Below are 23,530 nucleotides of genomic sequence, written 5' to 3'. Positions count from 1 at the left end.
GTGTTGGGTTGTGTTGGGTTGTGTTGGGCTGTGTTGGGTTGTGTTGGGCTGTGTTGTGTTGGGCTGTGTTGTGTTGGGTTGTGTTGGGTTGTGTTGTGTTGTGTTGGGCTGTATTGGGTTTATTGTGTTGGATTCTCTCCCCCCCTCCCCTCCCCCCCCCTCCCACCCCTCTCTGTCTGTCCTCTGCTAAGTTGCATTTATCAACTGAAAGGGAAGTGTTTTCAGAGCTAAAGGTGAAGAGAGAGAGAGCCTGAGATGGGTTTTCTTGGGAAATAGGAATTTTGCCAGTTTTCCCAAGGGATCGGGTTGAGAGAATTCCTCCAGGACCATTTCATGAAGGTGAATTCACATTGCTGGTGATTCACAGTTTAAAGGATTATTTTTTTTTGCTGTCTGGTCTACTTTGTGTAACCTTTTCATCAGACTGTTTCCTTGGGTTCTGGATCCCACTACTCTCTCACAGACACCAATTGGATTTGTTGCATTCCCCTTGATGAGAAACTTGTAATCCTCACATTACATTTAAGTGTGCGATTAATCGGTGGACGTCGCAGATATTTTTAAAAATATATATAATTGGGCCCAGAGCAGATAAATACCTGTTGAACAAACAGTTTATTACATCATTTTTTTTTGTGGAGGGCGGCATTAATAATAATAATACTAATATAATGATAATCGTAATAAAATAATAATTTGGTCACTCAATCCACAACTGTTTGTGGGATACTGCTGCGTGCAATTGGCTGCAACATATACATTCAATTCACTTTACAGGATATTCTGTGAAGCGCTTTGAGACGTCTCAATGGTGTAATAAGGAACTATATCAAACACAAAGATTATTATTATTTTTATGATTAACGTATTAGAAGGTGTGTGCAATTTTCTTCTGTATATCTATAAATCTGAAAAAAAAAGCTAAATTCAGTCAGATTGAACTCGATATTTTTACTCAAAAATATCTTCACCAGCGGGTTAGCTGGTGCCCCCAAAATAAAATTGACGGTTCATGTCACGGCTGTGAGACATTGCTGAGCACAAATTGGCTGCCGCATTCACCTACAAAACACACAGTCACTGCAAGTTACATAAATCCTGTGAAACAACAACAACAACAAGATTCCATTTATTGAGCGCCTTTCACGTCGGGAGGACGTCCCAAGGCGCTGGAACGCTTTGAGTTGACCTCCTGACATGAAAGACTCTACATCAGATGCAAAGATTATTATTGTTGTTATTTATTATTAAGAATTGTAGGAGAATTTGAATATGTGTAACGTGACTGGCTCCAAACCCATTAACAAACAACTGCTTTCCCAAATTCTATTTAAGTACATATAAAATTGATTTTAACAGCTGAGCATGAGATTGCACAAATCCGTGATCTAACGATAGTAAATTTGTTGGATGACGTACTGAAATGAATGCATAGAAAGGCTTCTATGTTTTCATAGAAAGGGTTCATGCGCTCTTGAGACGCTAAATTGCGTGGAGGGTGCTATATAAGTGCAAGTTGTTGTTGTTGGGTTCAGCTGAAACTTCATCAAGTGGGATTAGGTGGTATAATACATTTGTAAAAGTCTAAATGTCATTTCGATCCTCTGTATGTGTGGTCGCATGAAACTGATACTGTTTTCTATTTCTCACAATATAGATTGTCTGAAAGTGTCATAATTACAGATATATATATAATCCTAGAGTTTGATATAGCGTTTTTCACAGAATATACGGTAAAGTGAATTGACTGTATATTTGTGTGCAAAATAAATCATAAATAAATCAATGTGGTGCATTGGTGTAAGGTGTGCACTTTGTTCCGAGGGAGATATGCAAAAGCATTTATGTGCTTCTGTTAGAGAAGTAAAGGCAGTGTTGAGTTATCATTTGCCAAATTCAGGAACAAATGTCTCTGGTGTAAAATTTCTGGTCTGTATCATCAGCTTTATTCAAACTCACTGTGTGAACAATATAATCACAAGAAAAGGATTTTTAAATCAACATCTATCCTGTTTTTACTTTACACTTGCGTTTTATATTTTATACTCACTCCAATTAATATTTTATAAATACTTTTTTGAAACAAACTGTACTAGATATAAAATCCAACAACATGTTGCTTCTTCCAGGATAGGACAGATATCATCAAGAATTTATGAATCTCTCACAGTGTGCAGCCTTCTGCAATATAAAGGCAGTAAATTGAGCTCACAAGTTTCTAAGAGAGGTTTACATGACTAAAACTATTGATCTGACCCTGCAGAATATCAATTTTACTGTCTTCACATTACAAGATCATGTTGTTTCTACCCATTATCCTGCCCTCGACTAAATTGTGAATAACCTGATCTGGCAGATGATGGCTTGCAGAAATACACCATGATATTTTTGTACACTGATAATAGTTTAGGTAGTTTGATTCATATTAATGTAATAATCCTTGCATTTGACATAGCGCCTTATCACGTCTTCGAGATGTTTCAAAGCACTTCACAGAATATACTGTGAACTGAATGAATTGGCTGTATTTTGTTGGCGAGACGCCACAGCCAGTGGCGCACAGCAGTGTCCATAAAGTGACAGTATGAAATTATTATGTAAGTGGATTTGGTGATGTTTGAGACATTGTTCGTGCGCAAAACATCTAGAAGTTTATTTTCCTCATTATTACAACCAAAATAATGTCAGCGACAATATTAAGGAGTCTAAAGGGAAGTGGTTGAATCTCGAGAGCTTTTCAATAATTTCATTATTGTTACGAAATTCAAAGCCGTGTTTATAGCCCTGCAAGGCTATAAGACCATATGACATAGGCCCCTCGAAACTGCCCCGCCATTTAATAAGATCATGGCTGATCTTCCAACCTAATTCTATTTACCTACCCTATACCCTTATCCCTTAATCCCTCGATCCTTTAGAACACGCTGCGGTAATGTTCCTGATTCAAGCCCTTTGCTCAACAACAACTGCCATTTATATAGCTCCCCTCACACAGTGGAATGCCTCAAAGCGCTTTGTAGTGGCTGGGTTGGACATCAAGCGAGGAGGAAAGTGGGGTGGGGGCCAGGTCAGAATTTCATGGAAAATGAATATACATTCTTTGTCCATTGACACAATATTGGTGCCTTTGGTATGAAAATGTTTTCTACATCCTTTGCTTGTTCTTCTCTCTTATCCGTTCAGGTGACCATGAAGTTTGACAGTACAATGTCTTGTCATTGCATGTCTTTCCTAGGATCATTAAAAACCCTCTTTTAGAGAAGAGAACTGGAAAACCTATGAAGACTATCTTGATTAACAATGGTGGTGGATCAGATTCTTATATACTCAGCTTTGAATTCCTATATACTCAGCTTTGAATTGTCCCACTTTTGAGGTATACTGAGAAATCTGCGTAGAATTTAACATTCTAACTCAGTCTGTTGTTACTTTCCGTTCCTTTAGGCCTGAAGTGTTTCTGTATAAGCTGTGTGAGCACCAACTACACATGTGAGACGGACGGCATTTGCCTGGCTTCTGCCACCCTTTTTGGTGGAATAGTAGAGCAGTGGAAGACCTGTGTGTTCCAGCGAGATATGATGCCTCCAGGGAAACCTTTCTCCTGTGCTAATTCCAAAAACGTGTCGAAAACATTCTGCTGTAACACTGACTATTGCAATAACATTGACATCACGTTGCCCATTCCCAAAGGTAAGGACTACAGTCAGACTGGATTCTGCAAAGTGCTTTGAGATGTCTTGAAGATGTGATAAGGCGCTAAATCAAATGCAAGGATTATTATTATTACCATAGTGACCTAGGCTAGAAAGTGTGCTTAATAATAATAATAATTTGTAAACGCTTTGATATTGATGTAAAGACCAACTGTTATGAGCATGAACCAGCTAAACTGACATCTAAAGGTAATGTCACAATAAACTGGGACTCACAAGTGCATATGGATAGAGCAGTAATGTATAATAAACCAGATACCATCATTAAAAAAAATAGATTGATGTAGTCGTTCCAAGTGACGAGGTACAAAATAAGGTATCGAAATAACTAGTGAAGATCAGGAAGTGTGTTGACCTACAAATTGAATACAGACGCATGTGGCAGTACAAGATGATCATAATTCCTTGAATTACTGGTGCAACTGGGACCTTTAATAAGACAATTCAGAAATGGCCTGACAAGATACTTGGTGCACAAAATATCCACGTTTTACACCTAAAAACGTAGTTATTTTGGGAAGCTGAAATACTATCTACTAACCTGGCAGTGTTATCGGTCTGGCTGATCCATCACTGAAAAACACTTTGAAGCTATCTCTACAACAACAATAAAACAAAATTACATTTGTAAAGCAATCACTATTAATAATAATCCTTGTATTTGGTATGTCGCCATTCACATCAGGAAGATGTTCCCAAAGCATTTCATGGTTCTCTTTTCAGCATTTCATACAGTTGTTAAGTGATTTGGTTCCAATAAAAATTGATTTGTTTGTTCTCCAGTAATAGCTACTTCCAGAATTGTTTCCCCAACACCCTGCTACCATCCTTTAAACTACTGACCCTGTTTTTCAATAGAAAACCATCTTGGTGGATCAGGTTGGGGAAACATAGAATTGGCAGCTGCGATAACTGTGCCAATGTGTCTCCTGTGTCTGGCTATGTTAGTGACTGTCTATGCATTTTATGGACGACCGTGTGCCTATGGCAAAGCAAAAAGGCAAAGAGGTAATGTTGAGGAACCTGTTTGTAGCGATATTACAGAGAGAAAAACACTGAAGCATCTCATCACTGATATGACCACAGGCTCTGGCTCTGGTAAGTCTAGTGTTGTGTGTGCGTCTGTCTGTCTGTCTGTCCCTCTCTCCTTCTTTTCCCCACCATCATATTTGTGTTGAAGCTTTTCACAACATTAATGTCTCAATTGCAAAGCTATTCTGAAAATTATCATCTAATCAGCTGAACAAAAGTATACTTAATTGTGAGCATTCCCTGTACTGGCATGATTTAATCATTCTGCCTGATCATTTTCAATTCAAATGGTTCCAAATTCAATTCCTGATTGAAGAATCTCCACAAAGCTTCCACCACTCTTTCAAGGGGTTCCTAATGACTATTGGCAAGAATCAACTACAGTATTTCTGTATACTCTCTACGAGTGCCAAAAATGATCCATAGTACTGCTGATATTCTTTACAGAAATAATGATTAAAAATACTTCCTTGCCTACAGCTTAGTGGTTAGAGCACTCACCTCGCAAGTGAGAGGACCTGGGTTTGACTCCCGGGCAGAGCGAAACATTGGGCAAGTTTCCTTACTCCACACTCCTCGGTTTACCAGCAGTAAGTAGGAACACGGTTGTTTTGTCGATTTTCCGGGGATAATAATTCCTTAAAAAAATCCATGACTGTTTGTAGGACACTGCTTTGTGCAATTGGCTGCCGTGTTTTTCACACAAAATACCTAGTCGATCCATTTCAGTGTATTTTGTGAAGAGCTTTGAGACGTCGCAAAGATGTGATAAAGCGCTATATCAAATGCAAATATTATTGTTATTATTATTGCCAGGTTTGCCACTCCTTGTCCAGAGGACAATCGCCAGGACAATTGTTCTCCAAGAGATTGTGGGGAAGGGACGGTTTGGCGAGGTCTGGCACGGAAAATGGCACGGGGAAGAGGTAGCGGTTAAAATCTTCTCCTCGAGTGAAGAACAATCCTGGTTCAGAGAAGCCGAAATCTATCAAACTGTGATGTTACGACATGAAAATATCCTGGGATTTATCGCGGCTGACAACAAAGGTAATGACAGTTCCTCATGTTTTAACCCGAGACATTTTTCGAAAGGAAAGTGTAATTACTTGAATATATAGAAAATATACTGGGATCTGTTCATGAAATTGTCATACATAGAATTTTATTTCATAGAATATTACAACACCGAAGGAGGCCATTCGGTCCATCATGCCAATGGTCTCCTTTTGTGCTGCACTATTCTATGAAGGGCTCTTTGGAAGGGCTACTCAATTAGTCTCACACTCCCGCTCTTTCCCCATACCCCTGCAAATCTTATATAAAATGTGTGAAATATCAAAGGAGGGGAAAAAGCATGCCTGTTACAGTACCTTTATTTTCATAGAGATGTCACACCTCTCTAGTGCTTCACAAGCAAGTGCTTTCAAGTGTGCTGACTCTTTTGGGGGTGAATTGTTGTAGGCCTGTTTATGTTCAAGGACAGCAAAGTCCCATTGCGGGTCAAGTTAGTGGTATATAAGACCTGTGTGCAAACAATCTCCTTTATGGATCTGAGCTTCTGAGGAACCTGTTTGGTTTGGATGCTCTTTGAGTATGGTGATGGGTTTGTGTCAGACACCCGACTGATCAAAAAGGAAACTGGAATCAAACCTGAATGGTAACATTCAGATGGGGCAATTATTTGCTAGTTTCTCTCCATGGCAATGCCAAATAATAGGTTGTTGAAACCTGTGCAGAAAGGCTGAAGTCATGGTAAGTACTGTAAATGACCACTTTTCTATTTCAATAATTTTCTCTTTTAAGTTATTCAATTTGTAGACCACATCTATACTTCTGTGGTTTGGCCCAACTGGAAGACACATTTAAGAGATACTAATAATAATAACAACAAAAATAGCAATCCTTACATTTGATATAGAGCTCAGCATGTTGTTGAGACGTCTCAAAGCCCTTCATAAAACTTACTATAAAGTGGATTGACTGTGTATTTTGTGGGTGAAAAGCGGCAGCCAATTTTATTCTCTCCCCCCCACCCCATGGCAACATGCAATTTATTACAAGTCATTTGGGAATTGACAACACGCTTTTGCCAAAGCTTTGTCGAGTTGAATTCGGATTACTGATTGGACGTGAGGAAACGGAATTAAATTGAAATATTTCTGATATCCATGTTCTTCAATAATCTGTTTGGTAAAAGAAAGCAAAGCAAAAATGTCTAAGGTATTGTAGTCAATTGTATTTTGGGATAAAATTTGCTTAATTTGGATTATGATTTTCTTCTGTTAAAGAATATTATAGCTAATAACAAGCCTTCTGAATACTTGTCATCCAAATTATTTTGGAAATCTGAATGATTGTGTTAAATGAATGAATGGTTAAATAAATGCTTTTCAAGTGGAGTTATATGGAACTCAAAATCGTATGTGAAATATTGAAAAACCACTATGTAAAGCTTTGAGAAATGAAACTGAGTTGGTACATTAAAGTCAAATTTTTCATAAAACTCAGAGTGTAAACCTAATCTTGCTTTTGTGCTTTATTTTTTGAATAGGTCACCATAATAATAATAATAATGATGAAATGTTCATTAGCAAAAAGAAAAAATCCAAGTCGGCATTGCTAGATTGTGAAATTGGAATACTGTAACCTCCACTGTTTGGGAATCTGAGATTTGGATATTTCACCAATTCTTTAAAGAAATTAGCTCACGTAACTCAAAAAATGGAAGACAACACGTTAATAAAAATTAAGGACTTATAGGTTTACCTTATGATTTAACTTCCAGTGATCTTTTAGCAAATAAATGTATATTCTTACTATGTGTGCCATGTAAGACACATGATATTAAATTGTGTTATCGGAGATTATCTGTGTTTAACATAATATAATTTTTTCTACTTTTTTTCTGTCAGATAATGGGACGTGGACTGAGCTTTGGCTGGTGTCAGATTACCATGAACATGGTTCATTGTTTGAGTACTTAAATAAATACACAGTGACAGAAAGTGGCATGATAAAGCTCGCCCTCTCTGCAGCTAGTGGACTAGCACATCTCCACATGGAAATAGTTGGTACACAAGGTAAAACATTCACTCTTCATGTCATGTTCATTATTTAAATCAGGATCGAATCTGTGTTGCGGAGAATTGGACCCCGCTGTGAGATAATTAAATTCTACAAATCATTCTTCATTTGCTCATCGTTCCCTTACGTTAACGTCAAGTGGGAAAAACAACTTCCAAATTAAGACCTGAGTTTGGAAATTTTTCCACAATTTTTGCACCACCTTAAATTTTAAGACAAAAATATTCTGCGGCTAGGTGTTATTTAAAGCCTCTGGTTGTAAAAGGATGGACTATTACCTGTATTGGGAATAGTATTACCGCCTGTCCCCCTACATCCTCTCTTTTAGATCACGACTGACAATCTTCCTCTTCGACCGTGCTTACGGTCACCTCCTCCCTCGCCCCTCCGTTGATGTTAAGTGCTCTGAGACGCTAACCCACGTGAAGGGCGCTATGCAAATGCAAGTTGTTGTTACCTGTATTATTATTGAAAGTGCTTGTTGCTGACACTCAACTAGCCAGCACCGACAATCCTACGTCTATGATAATTACAAAAAAAATAGATTTAACACTGATAAGAGTATTGACTTTTAAAATTGTCAAACAATTTCTGAGATTCAATACAATGTACGCGCCTGTGATGGGGATACGACCTTTTAATAAGTTATTTCTTCTAACAGGTAAACCTGCTATTGCTCACCGGGATCTCAAGTCGAAAAATATTCTAGTGAAAAAGAATGGAACGTGTGCTATTGCTGATTTAGGCTTGGCAATTCGGCATGATTCAGTCACTGACTCCATTGACATTGCAAATAATCACAGAGTAGGAACTAAGAGGTATTGTGAAAATCATATCAAATATATAGTATATATTTATATGTGGAGTCCTGTAAAAAACTATATATGTGGAGTCCTGTAGCTCAGTGGTTAGAGAACTCGCCTCACAGGCGAGAGACCTGGGTTCGATTCCCGGCATGGCGTAATCTTGGGCAAGTTTCCTTACTCCACACGCCTGATAATAATCCTTCAAGAAAAAAAAACGAATAAATTGGTCACTTCAATCCACGACTGTTTGTGGGACGCTGCTGTGCGAAATTGGCTGCTGTATTTCGCCCACAAATATACAGTCAATTCACTTTACAGTATATTCTGTGAAGCTCTTTGAGAGGTCTAAAAGACGTGATAAGGCGCTATATCAAATGCAAGGATTATTATTATATAATCGTATGCATGAGTGGTGGTTTTGTATGCCTTTAATTTGCTATTCTTTCTGTATTATTTTGGAATTCCTTGCCAAACTAGAAACAACTATTATAATAATAATAACATTAGTTGCATTTTTATTATAAAGTGGGTTAGCATTGGAAAGAGAAGTTGTAAATTCAATCCAGGTTTCAAGTAACATGAAGAAATGGAAATTTGTTTTGTGATCAAGCGAAGCAGTGACCCATGGAATCGTATCTGAACGGATATGAGAAGCGATGTTATTGGGGGATGAATTGAGGGCTGAGTCTTTCTGAGTATGCACAAAGTGTTTTGGGGAGCTCTTTACTGCTTGTGGCATTTGCTAGCTTTCTCCAAAAAAATGCTTCCTTACTTCCATAGTGGAAGGTGAAGGCATTCCACCTGCTGCTCCCGAGGCAATTACACCCTGCGTGGAGCATGCTATATAAGTGCAAGTTGTTGTTGTTGTTGCTGCTGCTACATTTTGAGTAGCTCCATCGAAGTGCATTGCTGTTTTCAATATGTTTACTTGGAGAAAATAGCCTCTTAACTTACATAAAGTTCACATATTGTTGTATTTCAGGTACATGGCACCAGAGATTCTTGACGACGCTATGGAAATGAAGAATTTTGACTCGTGCAAACGTGTGGATGTCTACGCCTTAGGCTTGGTACTCTGGGAGATAGCACGCAGATGTTCCATTGGAGGTAAAAGACAGAGAGATACTTCATTCATAGAAATGTTCATTCCAATGTGAACTATATACCCATATCAGAGTTGTTGTGCATGGGCTTATGTCAGGTCCTTGACTGTGTAAACGTTATATCTGTAAAATGTGAACTATAAATCTCGAGCCATTTCATATCATCTTTTGAAACATAATTGTGAACTTGCTATTTTGTTAATCCTTTGGTCTGTAAATCTTCCAGTTTGTAGGCCTGAAGTTTATGACAAACTTCATATGTTTGCAACTGGACAAATCTATCATTGGCAATCATGTGAAAGTATCATTTTTTTGTACTGATTGCCCAGCGCCTTGGGACATCCTCCTGACATGAAAGGCATTATTAAAATATAATTTTATTGTTGTGTTTTCAGTGTTCTTGATCATTGCAGCAGTAGAACAGGAAATAGGATGTGGCAGTGGTTTTAACGTAAGATTAAAATTACATTTTATCTGGCCTATCAGTGTACTATGATTTCTGCTCAGAATGATGTCTGTGAGGAGGAAGGTTGCTATAGGAAGCAAGCCAGGTCTGATGAAGCTTCATTCATCTTGTAGAGCCTGATAGTGGCAACAATGCCAGTAAAACTTACTTAAAACTTACTGGATATTGATGGATACTATGTACATTACATTTATTTGTAAGAATCTGTAAATGGCATGTTATTTATTATCGATATCTGGTTCTAGGGGGTTGGAAAATGGGCTTGTTAAAATAATAATAATAATAATAATCCTTGCATTTGATATAGTGCCTTACCACGTCGTTGAGATGTCTCAAAGCGCTTCATGAAGTGGATTGATTGTGTATCTTGTGGGCGAAACCCGGCAGCCGATTCCTCAGAATAGCTATATTAGAATTTCTGTGTTTGATAAAATTAATATGATGTGAACATGAAGTGTTTATAAGAAAGCAGTATTTTGTGGCAATGGCATTATTAGTAATGAATATGCTTGCATTTGACCTAGAAATCCACGATGAGTACCAGTTGCCTTATTATGATCTGGTTCCTCCTGACCCCTCCATAGATGACATGAGAAAAGTAGTCTGTGATCAAAACCTTAGACCAAGGGTTCAAAATCAATGGGAAAGCTATGAGGTAAGACATACTCTATTTTATCAGTTAAATGTTTGTAACTTAAGTAGTTTAATGATGTACGCTGCTACAGTTTTTAGTTAAGTCCTATTCTGCAACATATTCTAAAGCATAGTTTGAATGATCTACAAACATTTGCAATCGTGCAAAATGTCTGTCTCTTCTTGTTCACAGTTCGGATGCTGTGGCCTTGTATAAAGTTCACACACAGCCTTTCTGATCCCTTGCCTAAAACACTAGTTTTAAACACACTGTCTGTAATACCAGTAACCTGCTTAGAAGAGCCTTGGGTAACCTTACCTTGATGTCAAACAAACGTTACGTGCAGTAAGTAGAAACCCGGTTGTTAGTCGATTGACGGATCCCTTTCCGGAGGTAATAATCCCTCCTTAAAATGAATAAAGAAATAAATTTGGATTACTCAATCCACGACTGTTTGTGGGACGCTGCTGCATGCAATTGGCTGCCATGTTTCACCCATAAAATATGCAGTCAATTCACTTTACAAGTATATTCTGTGAAGCGCTTTGAGACGTCTCGAAGATGTGATGAGGCGCTGTATCAAATGCAAGGATTACTATTATTGTCTATACATGACTCAAACTGGAGCAATGCTTCATCCTCTATGTTATTAATCATTATATTAAGGTTACATTTCATGCTCTTCTAGTTAGCTGACTAAGAATCCTAGATACTGTATTATAACATTTTAGACCAGTTAATAATAGGGTCTCACACAGTGGGAGGACATCTCAAAGTACTTCAGTGTAAAGAGTGACTGTATTTTGTAGGTGAATGCAACAGCCAACTTACACACCGCATTGCCCCACAAACAGTAAATGACTAATTTTATTTGGGGGGGTGCAGGATCATGGGAAATACTCCCTTCTCTTTTTGACTTGTGAATAGGCAGATGGGACCTCGGTTTAACATCTCATCGCTCTTTCCCTTCTCCCACTCCAACGCTGCAATGGAATGTCGACCTAGACCATATGATTTACAAGTGCTGGCCTGGGGTTTGAAACCCACAACCTCATCACAAAGATAGCTGAAATATCTTCAACGCACAATCACCAATATGTTAAATTTGTTCAATCACTGAATTCTCTGGTCATTTGTTTCCTATTCCTAATGTACGTGTTAGAGAAACTGCTTTCAGGTCAAATGGGGTGATGTTCGGTGAATATGATCTTCCAAGGTTCTTTTTAAAGCTCGATTTCTCAATTTAATCCATGTGACGAATTAAATTGAGATTATTATTATTATTATGTGCTGGGTAGTACTGTATTATCAGCTGAATGCACTTCCTTTGTGGCAGAGAATACTGGGAGATTTTTATTAGACCTTTTATACCAGTCTGATTTGTTTCTGTAGTACCCAAACCAGGTTACCTTCAAGGCTAGCTTTTGCAAAGAACATACAGATTATTTTCCATTGAAACCAAATAGCTCAAATTATCCCCAATGCAATTTAGTGGCACCAGTAAACCCCGGCTGTATATTATATGAAACCAAGTTGGACTTTTGTTTTGTTTTGTCTTTAAAGGCATTACGGGTAATGAGTAAAATCATCCAGGAATGCTGGTATGCTAACGCAGCAGCTCGACTCACTGCACTTCGGATCAAGAAAACCCTTTCTCAATTAAGAATGGAAGACGTCAAAATTCAGTTGTGAACCTTTTTGACCCAAGGCAAGGACCAATGGATATTTTTGTATAACCTCATGACAATCTCCAAGTGCCCCAAACCTCTGAATTGATGAGTTTTTTTTTTACAAACATGTAAAATCCTTACAAAATGTAAAAAGAATTATCATAATTATTACCGTTGAGAGGCAGCTGTTATGCAGGGTTCTTATTTATAAAGGTGTGTCAATGTTTAATCTGATCGTAGAACATTTTCAAAGATATCACACACTATTCTAATGTAACCGGCATAATATTCAGTGGTCGAGAGTAACTCTTACAAGTGAAGTGACCCTTGGGTTAGCTCTAATAATTGGAGGAATGGTTCGACCAAACTCTAGGTGTATTACAGCCATTACTTGTGTTTTTGTCCATGACATGGCAAGTTGACACGTTATGTTACATGCTACAGTTCAGTGTTACTTTATTTAAACTATTAAATTATTTTTATTAGAATTATTGCTGGGATGTGTGACGGTTTTAATGTGCAAAATTATGGATGCGTACTGTTTGAATGAACACCACCTAATTTATTATAGTGTATGTATAAACCCATAATATTGTTTGTGTGATTAGCATCCTTTATTTGTTTGATACTGTATAATTGAAGCATGGAACGATATGGAAGTGGAAACATTGAGTGGGATATTTCTCTGTGAGAGAATGCTGCTGTCTTTTTCAAACCTTCAGTATTTTAAAGTAACTTTTTCTCTTGTGGTTTTCTTTGCAAAAACCTGGGTTATTCGGGTTTGTCATGTGACAATTAGTGAGCTTTTCATTATGTGTTTAAAATGCGATTCCATTAATGTATAAATTATATATCAAGTTTAACTCATCATATGAATATTTATTTTTTGTGAAATAATATATTTAGATAAAATATATTTGTATTGAAATGACAGGTGTAGCAGTGAATGACTATCAACATATTTTTCTGAACTTAGAGTGAATTATTAATCAGTGCATTGTCTTATAATTGCATAGAATTGGGTCCATTGCTTACTGATCACTTAAAAATATCCCATTATAAAAAGTGTAACAAAAAACTGCCATTTTTAGTGATCAGTATATGATAGACCCCAATGAATTCAGATTCAGAAAACTGGCCCAAATTATATCCGTTCATATCTGGTTTCTTTAAAAAAAAGGGTACATTTATCTCATAATAAATAATAATAATATTAAATTGGTCATTCAATCCACAACTGATTGTGGGATACCGCGGTGTGCAATTGGCTGCCGCATTTCGCCCTCAAATGTACAGTCAATTCACTTTACAGTATATTCTATGAAGGGTTTTGAGATATCTCGATGATGTGGTCATCATCAAATGCACTTAGAATTATTATTATTATTATTATATTTACGTTCCCAAACATGTCATAACTGGGTTTCAGAATGCTCAATTATTTTTGAATAATATGTTGAAGCCATATTTGACGCACTTTTAGGATTATTGTAACTTTCATTTTCCAACCTGGAAAAGTTTCAGTGAAAATTCAGTTGATAACACTGGCCTATTTTATTTTTATTGATGAGCTTAATATTTGGAACAGAATACTGTGAAATAGTAATGTGAATAATGATGTATCCCATGAGATGGCCACCAGTGATGTTCACCTATGAATATAATATTGTCTCTCTACATTATGTTTTTTTTTAATTCTATGAATGAAATGTTTTAATTGAGCATTTGAAAGGAAACCCAATGTTGCATTCAAAACAGGAAACTAATATTTCTTCTCATTTATGTTGACATTTTAAAAAAAAAGTGCAGTTACTTCATATATAGTTTGTTTTTATCCTATATATATATTATTATATAATATATGTGTTTGTCAAATTCACTACCAGAGGTTCGATAAAAAGTTGTGAAGTTAGACCATTGAGCAAAGTAATAGTTGCTCAAGAGGTTTCATTTCCATTCTCTCTTTAGTAAGATACTCTTTCTTTGTCCATATCCACATTTAAATGAGAAACATAGCCTCTAAAATTGAGCCACGCACAAACTTCACAGTTTTAAAATCCTTTCTTTTAAAAAAAAACCCTAGTAAATCTACTTTTCCAAAACGTTTAATTGTCACCACAGCCTCAAAGGAGATACAAGTCATAATGTAGTAAACTGTATGTTGGTGTTTGTGAAGGGGAGAGGAAGATCATTCGATCACCGTTTTCAAAAGGGGAATGAAAAATAATAAGACCTATCATTAATGTTTGTTTCCTATCAGTAATGTTTGTGTCCTATACTGATGTTCTTCAACGCTAAGCAATCCTACTAAATTATAAAGAGAAAGCAATTTGCAAGCTGTTTGTGGTGGTCCATAAGGCATTTTTTTTCCCCCTCTGCCTGCTGACGTGGAAATCTGTGGTTTGGATACTCTTGAGTTTGCTGGATGTTTTCCACATGTGGCTGATCAAAACCAGTTGTGAAAAGAAAGCCTTTAAGTTATTTGTAATAGTCCATAACGGCATAATAAATGAGATCTTGTTGAGTAATGAATTCCTAAGAAATAACTGCGTTTATTTTAGCTCCTCTATTTATCGTTTGAAAAACACAGAGCCTCTTAACAGTATTCTAATAACATTGCAATTCCAACAGCCAATGTAAATAGTCGAATGATTGTTGAGCCCATTTCTTAAAATGACACGTTGTTGTCCTATTATCCAGTGTTATCTCAAGTAATTTTGCACAACAACTCTGTATGTATTAGCATTTTGATATAATTGGGAGCAACGTTGTAGCTTTTAGTGGAAAAAATAAAATATTTAATAAATGGTAGGGGTGACATTGGTGGTGTTGCTTAACTCAGTTGTCTGAAAAATAAACGAAGAAAAATCAATGTGGAAGTTATTCGATGTACCAAAGTAAAACATTGTATGTAGAGAATTTGTCTTTCTCTTGTATCAGCAATTGTACTCAATGCGTTTTGAATGTTTTATATAAAAAAAAGTCTGTAGAGGCGTGATGCTTTCTATTCGAAAAAACATTGGACCAAATGCATCTGATAAACTGGTGGAACAAACTGAATGGCCTCTTCTGTTCCTGTTTTTTCCTACGTTCGTCAAAGTGAAATAAATACGATTTGAAAAGGAGTGGTTATGTTTTGTGTTTGTATAATGATAAAAAATCTGCGCTTGCGTATGTGCGTGTGTGTGTGTGTAATATATTAGCTTTTTGATATAATTGGGAACAATGTTGTAGCTTTTGGTGCAAAAACAAAAATATTTGATAATGATACACAGGTGTCTCTCACCAGCACCGCTTTCTTCCACCTCCGACGGATCTCCCGTCTCCGCCAATACCTCTCCCCAAAAGCCGCTGAAACCCTAGTCCATGCCTTTGTCGCCTCTCGGCTGGACTGCTCTAACGCCCTCCTCTCCGGCCTCCCCTCCACTACCATCCATACAGTCCAACTTATTCAGAACTCTGCCGCCCGCACCTCACCCGCACCACACTCCGCTCCCCGACCCCCCAAGTCCTGGCCCTCCCCCCCCCACCCCCACACTCCGCTCCCCGACCCCCCAAGTCCTGGCCCTCCCCCCCCACCCCCACACTCCGCTCCCCGACCCCCCCAGTCCTGGCCGGACCGCACTGGCCTCCTATCCCAGAGAGGGTCCATTTCAAGACCCTCACCCTCGTATTCAAGTCCCTGCACTCCTCTGCACCCCCCCGACCTCTCTGACCTCCTCTCTCCTCAAAACAGGACCCGTTGCCTTCGTTCCTCTGGCTCTGGCCTCCTCCTTGTCCCCCGAGTCCTCCCCTCCACCCTCGGCGGCCGTGCCTTCAGCCACTATGCCCCGAGGCTCTGGAACTGCCTTCCTCACTCCCTTCGTCTCACCCCCTCCCTTCCCATTTTCAGGTCTCCGCTGAAGACCTTTCTTTTCGAGCGCGCCTTTGATCAGCTCCCCCCCCCTCCCCCTGGCCCCCCCCCCACCCCGGCATGGCCCCGGGATCCATTACTGTAAAGTGCTCTGAGACGCCATCCAGCGTGGAGGGCGCTATATAAATTCAAGTTGTTATTGTTGTCTGTGTTTCGGCAATAGCTCAGCTAGGAAATTTATTTGGCGAGTATATGTCATTAACAGTCTTCCATGTACCTCAATGCTCGCTAAACATTGGGTTTACAGACCTCTGCAGGAGTGTGCTGGAAATCCAGTCACTGCTTTAACGGCAGAGTTTCTCTTTGTAACAGATGTTAATATTTGCATATTATAAACCATCTGTTCCATTTGACACCGGTGGCAATACTGCTAAATATATACAGTAGCATTGGTACATCATTGCCGCCAGTAAACATTTGTTCCTCGGATCATCTTACTAGTTAGGGCTTTGACTTGCACAATTGAAAACGTGTCTACATCTTCGAGTGTCAAACAGGCTAGGCAGCTCGATTAAACATCGACTGTGCCATGAGTTAATGCAGACTATGTTTGCAATGTTCAACCCAAGTGAGACCTAACACCCTCTTGCCTGCAAAAGTTCTTTTTTTTAGCAAAAGTAACTGTGACTTGTGTTAGAATCATAGAATCGTACAGCACAAAAAGAGGCCATTCGGCCCATCGAGTCTGTGCGGCTCTTTGAATAGAGCAATTAATGTCAGTCCCACTCCCGGCCCTTTCCCCATAACCTGCAAACCCGTCCTCCTCAAATACCCGTTCACCGCGTTTTTAAAAGTAGTTATCGAATCGGCCTCGACTGCCCTTTCAGGCAATGCGTTCCAGATTCGAACAACTCACTGCGTGAAAACATTTCTTCTCCCCTCCCCTCGGCTTCTTTTAGATACTATTTTGAATCTGTGACCTCGAGTCACCGACACTCCCACCAATGGAAACAGTTTTTCCCTTTCTAACCCGTCAAATCCCCTCATGATTTTGAAGACCTCTATTAGGTCTCCTCGTAACCTTCTCTGCTCCAATGAGAATAATCCCGGCCTCTCCAGCCTCTCCTCATAATCACAGTCCCTCATTCCTGGTACCATCCTCGTAAATCTCCTCTGTACCCTTTCCAATGCCTTAACATCCTTCCTACAGTGCGGTGCCCAGAACTGGGCGCAGTATTCTAACTGAGGCCCAACCAGTGTTTATATGGGTTAATCATAACCTCCTGACTCTTGTACTCTATGCCCCTATTTATAAAGCCCAGTATCCCATATGCCCTTTTTACAGCTGTATCTCCCTGTCCTGCCACCTTCAAGGATTCATTTACCTGCCCCCCCAGGTCTCTCTGTTCCTTCACCCCCCTTAAGATTGTATTACCGCCTATATTGCCTCCCTTCATTCTTTCTACCAAAATGCATTACTTTGCATTTCTCCACATTGAAACTCCTCTGCCATGTGTCGCTCATTTTACCATCTGTCTATGTCTTCCTGCAGTTGGCTGCTATCCTTCTCACTGTTTACCCCCTCCCTAACTTTGTGTTGTCTACAAACTTGGAAATGGTGCTTGCTATACCCAAGTCCAGATCATTTATGTATATTAAGAAGAGCAGTGGTCCTAATACAGATCCCTGGGGGACACCACTGTACACTTCCCTCCAATCAGAAAAGCAGCCGTTCACCACAACTCTCTGCTTTCTGTCTCCCGGCCCGTTCTGGGTCCGCTGCCACTCTCCCTTTTATACCATGGGCTTCTATCTTTCTTACAAGTCTTTCATGTGGCACTTTGTCAAATGCCTTTTGAAAGTCCATATAAACTTTTTCAAACCTCTTCTGCACTTCCTATATTCTATTTTGTTGTCTTCTGTGTCTTGAGTTTGACATTTGTCATACGCCTCCTTTTTCTGCTTCATTCTAGATACAATTACCTTTGTCATCCAGGGAGGTTTGGAAGCCCTACTTTTTCCTTTTGTGGGAATGTATTTATTCTGTCCCCGAGCTATCTCATCCTTGAAGACTTCCCACTGCTCTTTTGTTGTTTTACCTGCCAATCTTTCTTTCTAAAGTGTTATTGACTTTAAAAATGGTGAAGAGCCAAGTTGGCCCATTTGGAATTGAATCTAGATTGGTCCTAAATTTAGTGCTCAATCAACTAGCTGAATAGTACATAGAGAGACTCAAACGGAATGAGAATTCAATGTAAAACATGTTATAACCTAAGAAATGAATAGCCCCTTACTCTCCTATTCCCTCTACTACCCTCCCTTGCTATCTCATTTTACCTTCTGATTCCTTCCAACTTATTCTTTTCGCTGACGTAAATAACTTATTTTGAGCACCCACAGTTTGAGTCAAACTACATTGAAAATGAACGAATAATTTGGCCAATGTAATAAACGGCACACAGTATATCTGAAGCATGCTCTGTGTCTCTTATTCACTTCATTAGTGAAAAGGATATTGAGGCCATCAGCAAGCACTGGTTCAATAACTAAAGAAAGAAAAAGCAGGGAGTCAAGGTAATGGAAGTGAAGGAAAATTCCAGAAACATAGTGGAGATTGACAGCCCATTGGCATCAACGCTGACCGCTAAATTGGATAATGCAAGATATGGATTCAGAAGTGATCGATGTCCTGACAGCCTGCCTGTTTGACATTGAGTCCTGGACGAGAGACAACTTTCTTCAGCTCAACGCGGGTAAAACTGAGGCCCTCCTGATTGGCTCACGTCAGGGCCTCCACACCTCAGGCGCTGACAACATCAGCATCCAAGGCCGCACTCTCCACCTCTCAAAGCCATCAGGAACCTCGGTGTTCTGTTCGACCCTGAGCTGTCCTTTCTTCCTCATATCTGCGCCACAACTGGCACCGCCTTCCATCACCTCCAGAATATCGCCAGACTACGGCACTACCTCACCCCTCACGCGGCTGAAACTCTGGTCCACGCCTTTATCACCTCAAGGCTGGACTATGGGAACTCTCTCCTCGCCGGCCTTCTCGGCACCTCCCTCCACACTGCAGGTCATCCAGAACTCTGCAGCTCGTGTACTGTCCCACACCAGACACCGCGACCACATCACTCCCACCCTCTCCCTCGCCCCCCTCCACTGGCTCCCCATCCCCCAGAGGATCGAATTCAAGATCCTCATCCTCACCTACAAGGCCATTCACGGCCTCACTCCCTCCTCCCTCTCTGACCTACTATCCCCCTACCTACCTGCCCGTACCTTCCGTTCCTCTGGCTCCGGTCTGCTCCACATCCCCCGCCCCAACCGCCCCACCATCGGTGGCCTTCAGCCTCTCAGCCCCGAGGCTCTGGAACTCCATCCCCAGTGCCTTCGCCGCTTCCTCCCTTTCCTCCTTCAAGGCCGGTCTCAAGACCTTTCTCTTTGACCTTCAGCCTTCAGCTCCGCTCTCGACTCTCTACCCCCTCCTCGCTCCCTCCCTTCCCTCCCCTCATCCTGACCATTTCCCCCCAATGCTCGGGTCTTGACCCAACTGTACAGCGACTTGGGACGTCCTCCTGACGTGAAAGGCGCTCTATAAATGGAATCTTGTTGTTGTTGTTGTATTTTTAGAGAGTACCTTTCATGTTTGAGAGGATATTTCAGAATGCTTGACAGGACACCTCACTGTATTTTATAGGCATAAATGGCTGCTAATTTGGCCATCCATTTCATCTGGGGGATTTATTGACCAGGACACTTCTTTTTTCGAATAGTGCCTCGAGATCTTTAAAGTCTACCTGTTCTAGTCCACAATGTAGAAAAGTACTAGAAACAGCAGGCAAGACTTTGACAAAACAGTGAAATTATGTCAGTCTGGAGAAAAACATAATACTCAGAACCTGCTCTTTATTTAGAAAGGTAGTTTGAAACTGAAATGGCCAGGATATCATTTAACAGGTATCTGATTTCACGGATCTGGATAATGCGCTCCATTTAATCCTGCCTAAACCAGTGATGGATCCTGAATGATCCTGAATTACCTGCAAGTATATATGTAGGTTGGATATCAGGATTCACGGCATTACTGTTTGTACTTGGAACAAACACCAAGTCATAGCAGCCACAGAATATCTATTGACGGGGTACAGCACAACAAGCCGTACATGTTTAAAGGATTCTCCAAGGCAAGAGGTGAATGATGAATAAATATCATGCAGTAAACAACATGGACACGCAAGACGACAATCAAAAACTGCTGCAAACCCACAGCAGATCAATTGGCATCTGAAAGAGAGAGAGCTCCTATTTTGGGAGGAGCCTTCATCAATCATGGGCACTGAGCACGAGTCATAGACACAATTACTTGCCGATAGAAGCAGAAAATGTTGATTCTTTCAGGAACAAATGAGCTAGATTTCTGTTAGGAAATAATATCTGGGGATACAATGTTTAGTTTGGGACATGACATGTGCATGCGACTGCCAGGATGGTGGAATGCAAGTTGATGGATCTTGGTCTTCTTTCGTCTTAGCAAATTCTTATGTTCTTATATTCAATGTTAACCTGTCTTTCTCATTCTGATGCTGAGCGACCTGTTGTGAATTAACAGCACTTTTCTGTTTTTATTGCAGATTTCCAGTCATGGTGTCTCTTCTGTTAACTCTGTTCCACTAGATGGCAATAATGCATAGAATACTGTCCCAAGTCTCCAATGAATGTATACAAATTGCATAGGATGCGAGAATTAGGGTTAGGGTTAGGGTTAATGAAAAAAAAATACCCATTTTCCCTCCCTTTTTAAAATATCTACCTAACTGTCGCCCATGATTAAGGATTTTCTTAAATTAGTCCAGTTTCATGACCTGTTCCAACTGTGAATTACCTAAATGCTATCTGTTGTAACATTGCCGAAAACGGCTCTGAACCTAGGCTAGTTCGTCCGACTGCTTAACATATCTGTAATTATTGTTTTTGATTTAGCATTTCAGAAAGGGTCTCCGGAGAGTGATGAGTTTATGTTAGGGAACCTTATTAAGTCTTCTATAACCGAGGGATATTGAGGTCAACTGCAGCTTATCAACTGATACTGCAATTAAGATCAACTAAGTTGGCCCAGAGTGGGCTTTGAACCTACAACCTTCTAACAGTGTCCCACTAGAACAGGGTGATTTGTAGCGTAATGGTTAGCATGGTCGCCTTGCAAGTGAGAGGACCCAGGTTCGATTCCCGTGAGGGGTGAACCATTGGGCAAGTTTCCTTACTCCACACGCCTCCGTTTACGTAGCAGTAAGTGGGAACCCGGTTGTCAGTCGATTGGCGGATCCCTTTCTGGGGGGTGATCATCCCTTAAAAGAGAATGTTTTTGTCAACACCTATATCACATCACCTGCACTGTAATCTCTCCATCACTGCTCTATCCTTCCTGTTGTGTGGCGATTCAAATTGTATTCTGAGACGAGAAAAGTAAGGGATGGATTTGAAAAGTAGCTTAGTAAACTGAAATTTATCAATAATTGAACCTGTTTCATAGTCATTTCAGTTCCCTTTGAAAATGACCACACACATTACATGACTCATCTTTTTGGTTTTTAAGAGTATGTCTTATCTGAATTGGCAAAAAAAATCTGAGAAACTTAACACCGTTCCAGTAACAAAAGCCACAAATAACCTCTCGTAGTAAAATAACAAGAGTTCAATGTCCCACATCTTGCCGAATCTGAACTGCATGCATTTATTTTGTTACAGGGTTTAGTTCAGTGTGTAAAAGATAAAGACCAAATAGCTTCAGAGAAATCCTAACCAGCATCCTCAATGTGAGGTAACACACTGAATGAAAAGCACTTTCTTAGCTGACATGGGGCAGAACAGTGTCAATGCAATGTCACCAAGTGTTTTCACTCAAACATGATTTAAGGTTGTTTCAAACTGATAACTAATAGCTTTGCAGGTAAACCTATAAATAATAATAATCCTTGGATTTGATATAGGGCCTCATCACATCATTGAGATGTCTCAAAGCACTTCACAGAATATACTGTAAAGTGAAATTCACTGTATATTTTGTGGGTGAAATGCGGCAGCCCAATTGCACACAGCAGTGTCCCACATACAGTCCTTGTTTGAATTGACAAAATTAAAATTGCTTTTTTTTTGTGAAGGGGTTATTACCCACAGAAAGTTATCTGGCAATCGACTAATGATATCATTATGACACAGGTGCACAGAGTGAGAGAGCATGTCCCTTTCTACTTATTTAAAATTATTGAGGCAAAACATTTCATGCATAATTGTTCATATCCATGAACTGATCAACTAACAAAAGGGCTCTTCAGTTTGTCTGTCTTGCAAAACTTAAGTCACTATTTCAATTGATTGATTTCAAGATCCTCATCCTCACCTATAAGGCCATCCACGGCCTTGCTCCCTCCTACCTCTCTGACCTACTATCCCCCTACCTACCTGCCCGTACCCTCCGTTCCTCCGGCTCCGGTCTGCTCCACGTCCCCCGCCCCAATCGCCCCACCATCGGTGGCCTTCAGCCTCTCAGCCCCGAGGCTCTGGAACTCCATCCCCAGTGCCTTCGCCGCTTCCTCCCTCTCCTCCTTCAAGGCCGGTCTCAAAACCTTTCTCTTTGACCGAGCCTTCAGCTCCGCTCTCGACTCTCTACCCCCTCCTCGCTCCCTCCCTTCCCTCCCCTCACCCTGACCATTTCCCCCTCCTTGCTCCCTCCCTTCCCTCCCCTCACCCTGACCATTTCCCCCCTGCTCGGGTCATGACCCAACTGTGCAGCGCCTTGGGACGTCCTCCTGACGTGAAAGGCGCTTTATAAATGGAATCTTGTTGTTGTTGTTGTTGTTAATTCCACATTTCACTGTATAAATATATTACAGTATATTAAACACTGCCCTTTTAAAAGAAAGAGACATTGGCTTTTACAATTAAATTGAAAGTGTACTAGTTATATAATAGTTGGATTGATTGACTTGCTATTGAAAGGTTAGTGAATGAGTCGATGCCTTAAGTCTCGCCGCTCTGACTTCTGGTTTTGCAAAATTCTCAGGCCAGACAGTAACAGAGATCAAAAGAGATTTATGTAAATTGCCACCCAGACTGAATATACACGTGATAGGATTTCTGTTGTGACACTTCTCTACGAGTCTGAGGGG

The 23,530-nt window shown here is 39.9% G+C and overlaps 1 protein-coding gene across 1 annotated transcript in view; it reads left to right on the top strand.

Annotated features, from left to right (window-relative positions):
• Nucleotides 1–12,533, top strand: part of LOC103176569 (TGF-beta receptor type-1) — a 14,878-nt gene extending 2,345 nt beyond the window's left edge. Inside the window, exons 2-9 of the mRNA XM_042336144.1 lie at nucleotides 3,445–3,690; nucleotides 4,572–4,811; nucleotides 5,562–5,792; nucleotides 7,658–7,825; nucleotides 8,491–8,647; nucleotides 9,618–9,742; nucleotides 10,729–10,859; nucleotides 12,402–12,533. Of these exons, the coding sequence (XP_042192078.1) occupies nucleotides 3,445–3,690; nucleotides 4,572–4,811; nucleotides 5,562–5,792; nucleotides 7,658–7,825; nucleotides 8,491–8,647; nucleotides 9,618–9,742; nucleotides 10,729–10,859; nucleotides 12,402–12,530 (1,427 nt within the window). The 3' untranslated portion in view covers nucleotides 12,531–12,533. The remainder of the gene's footprint in view (nucleotides 1–3,444; nucleotides 3,691–4,571; nucleotides 4,812–5,561; nucleotides 5,793–7,657; nucleotides 7,826–8,490; nucleotides 8,648–9,617; nucleotides 9,743–10,728; nucleotides 10,860–12,401) is intronic.
• The last annotated feature ends 10,997 nt before the right edge of the window (nucleotides 12,534–23,530 follow it).

The sequence above is a fragment of the Callorhinchus milii genome, unplaced genomic scaffold, assembly GCF_018977255.1.
Source record: "Callorhinchus milii isolate IMCB2004 unplaced genomic scaffold, IMCB_Cmil_1.0 Scaffold6, whole genome shotgun sequence".
Taxonomy (NCBI): Eukaryota; Metazoa; Chordata; class Chondrichthyes; order Chimaeriformes; family Callorhinchidae; genus Callorhinchus; species Callorhinchus milii.
This window is presented reverse-complemented; position numbering and strand designations above follow the sequence as displayed.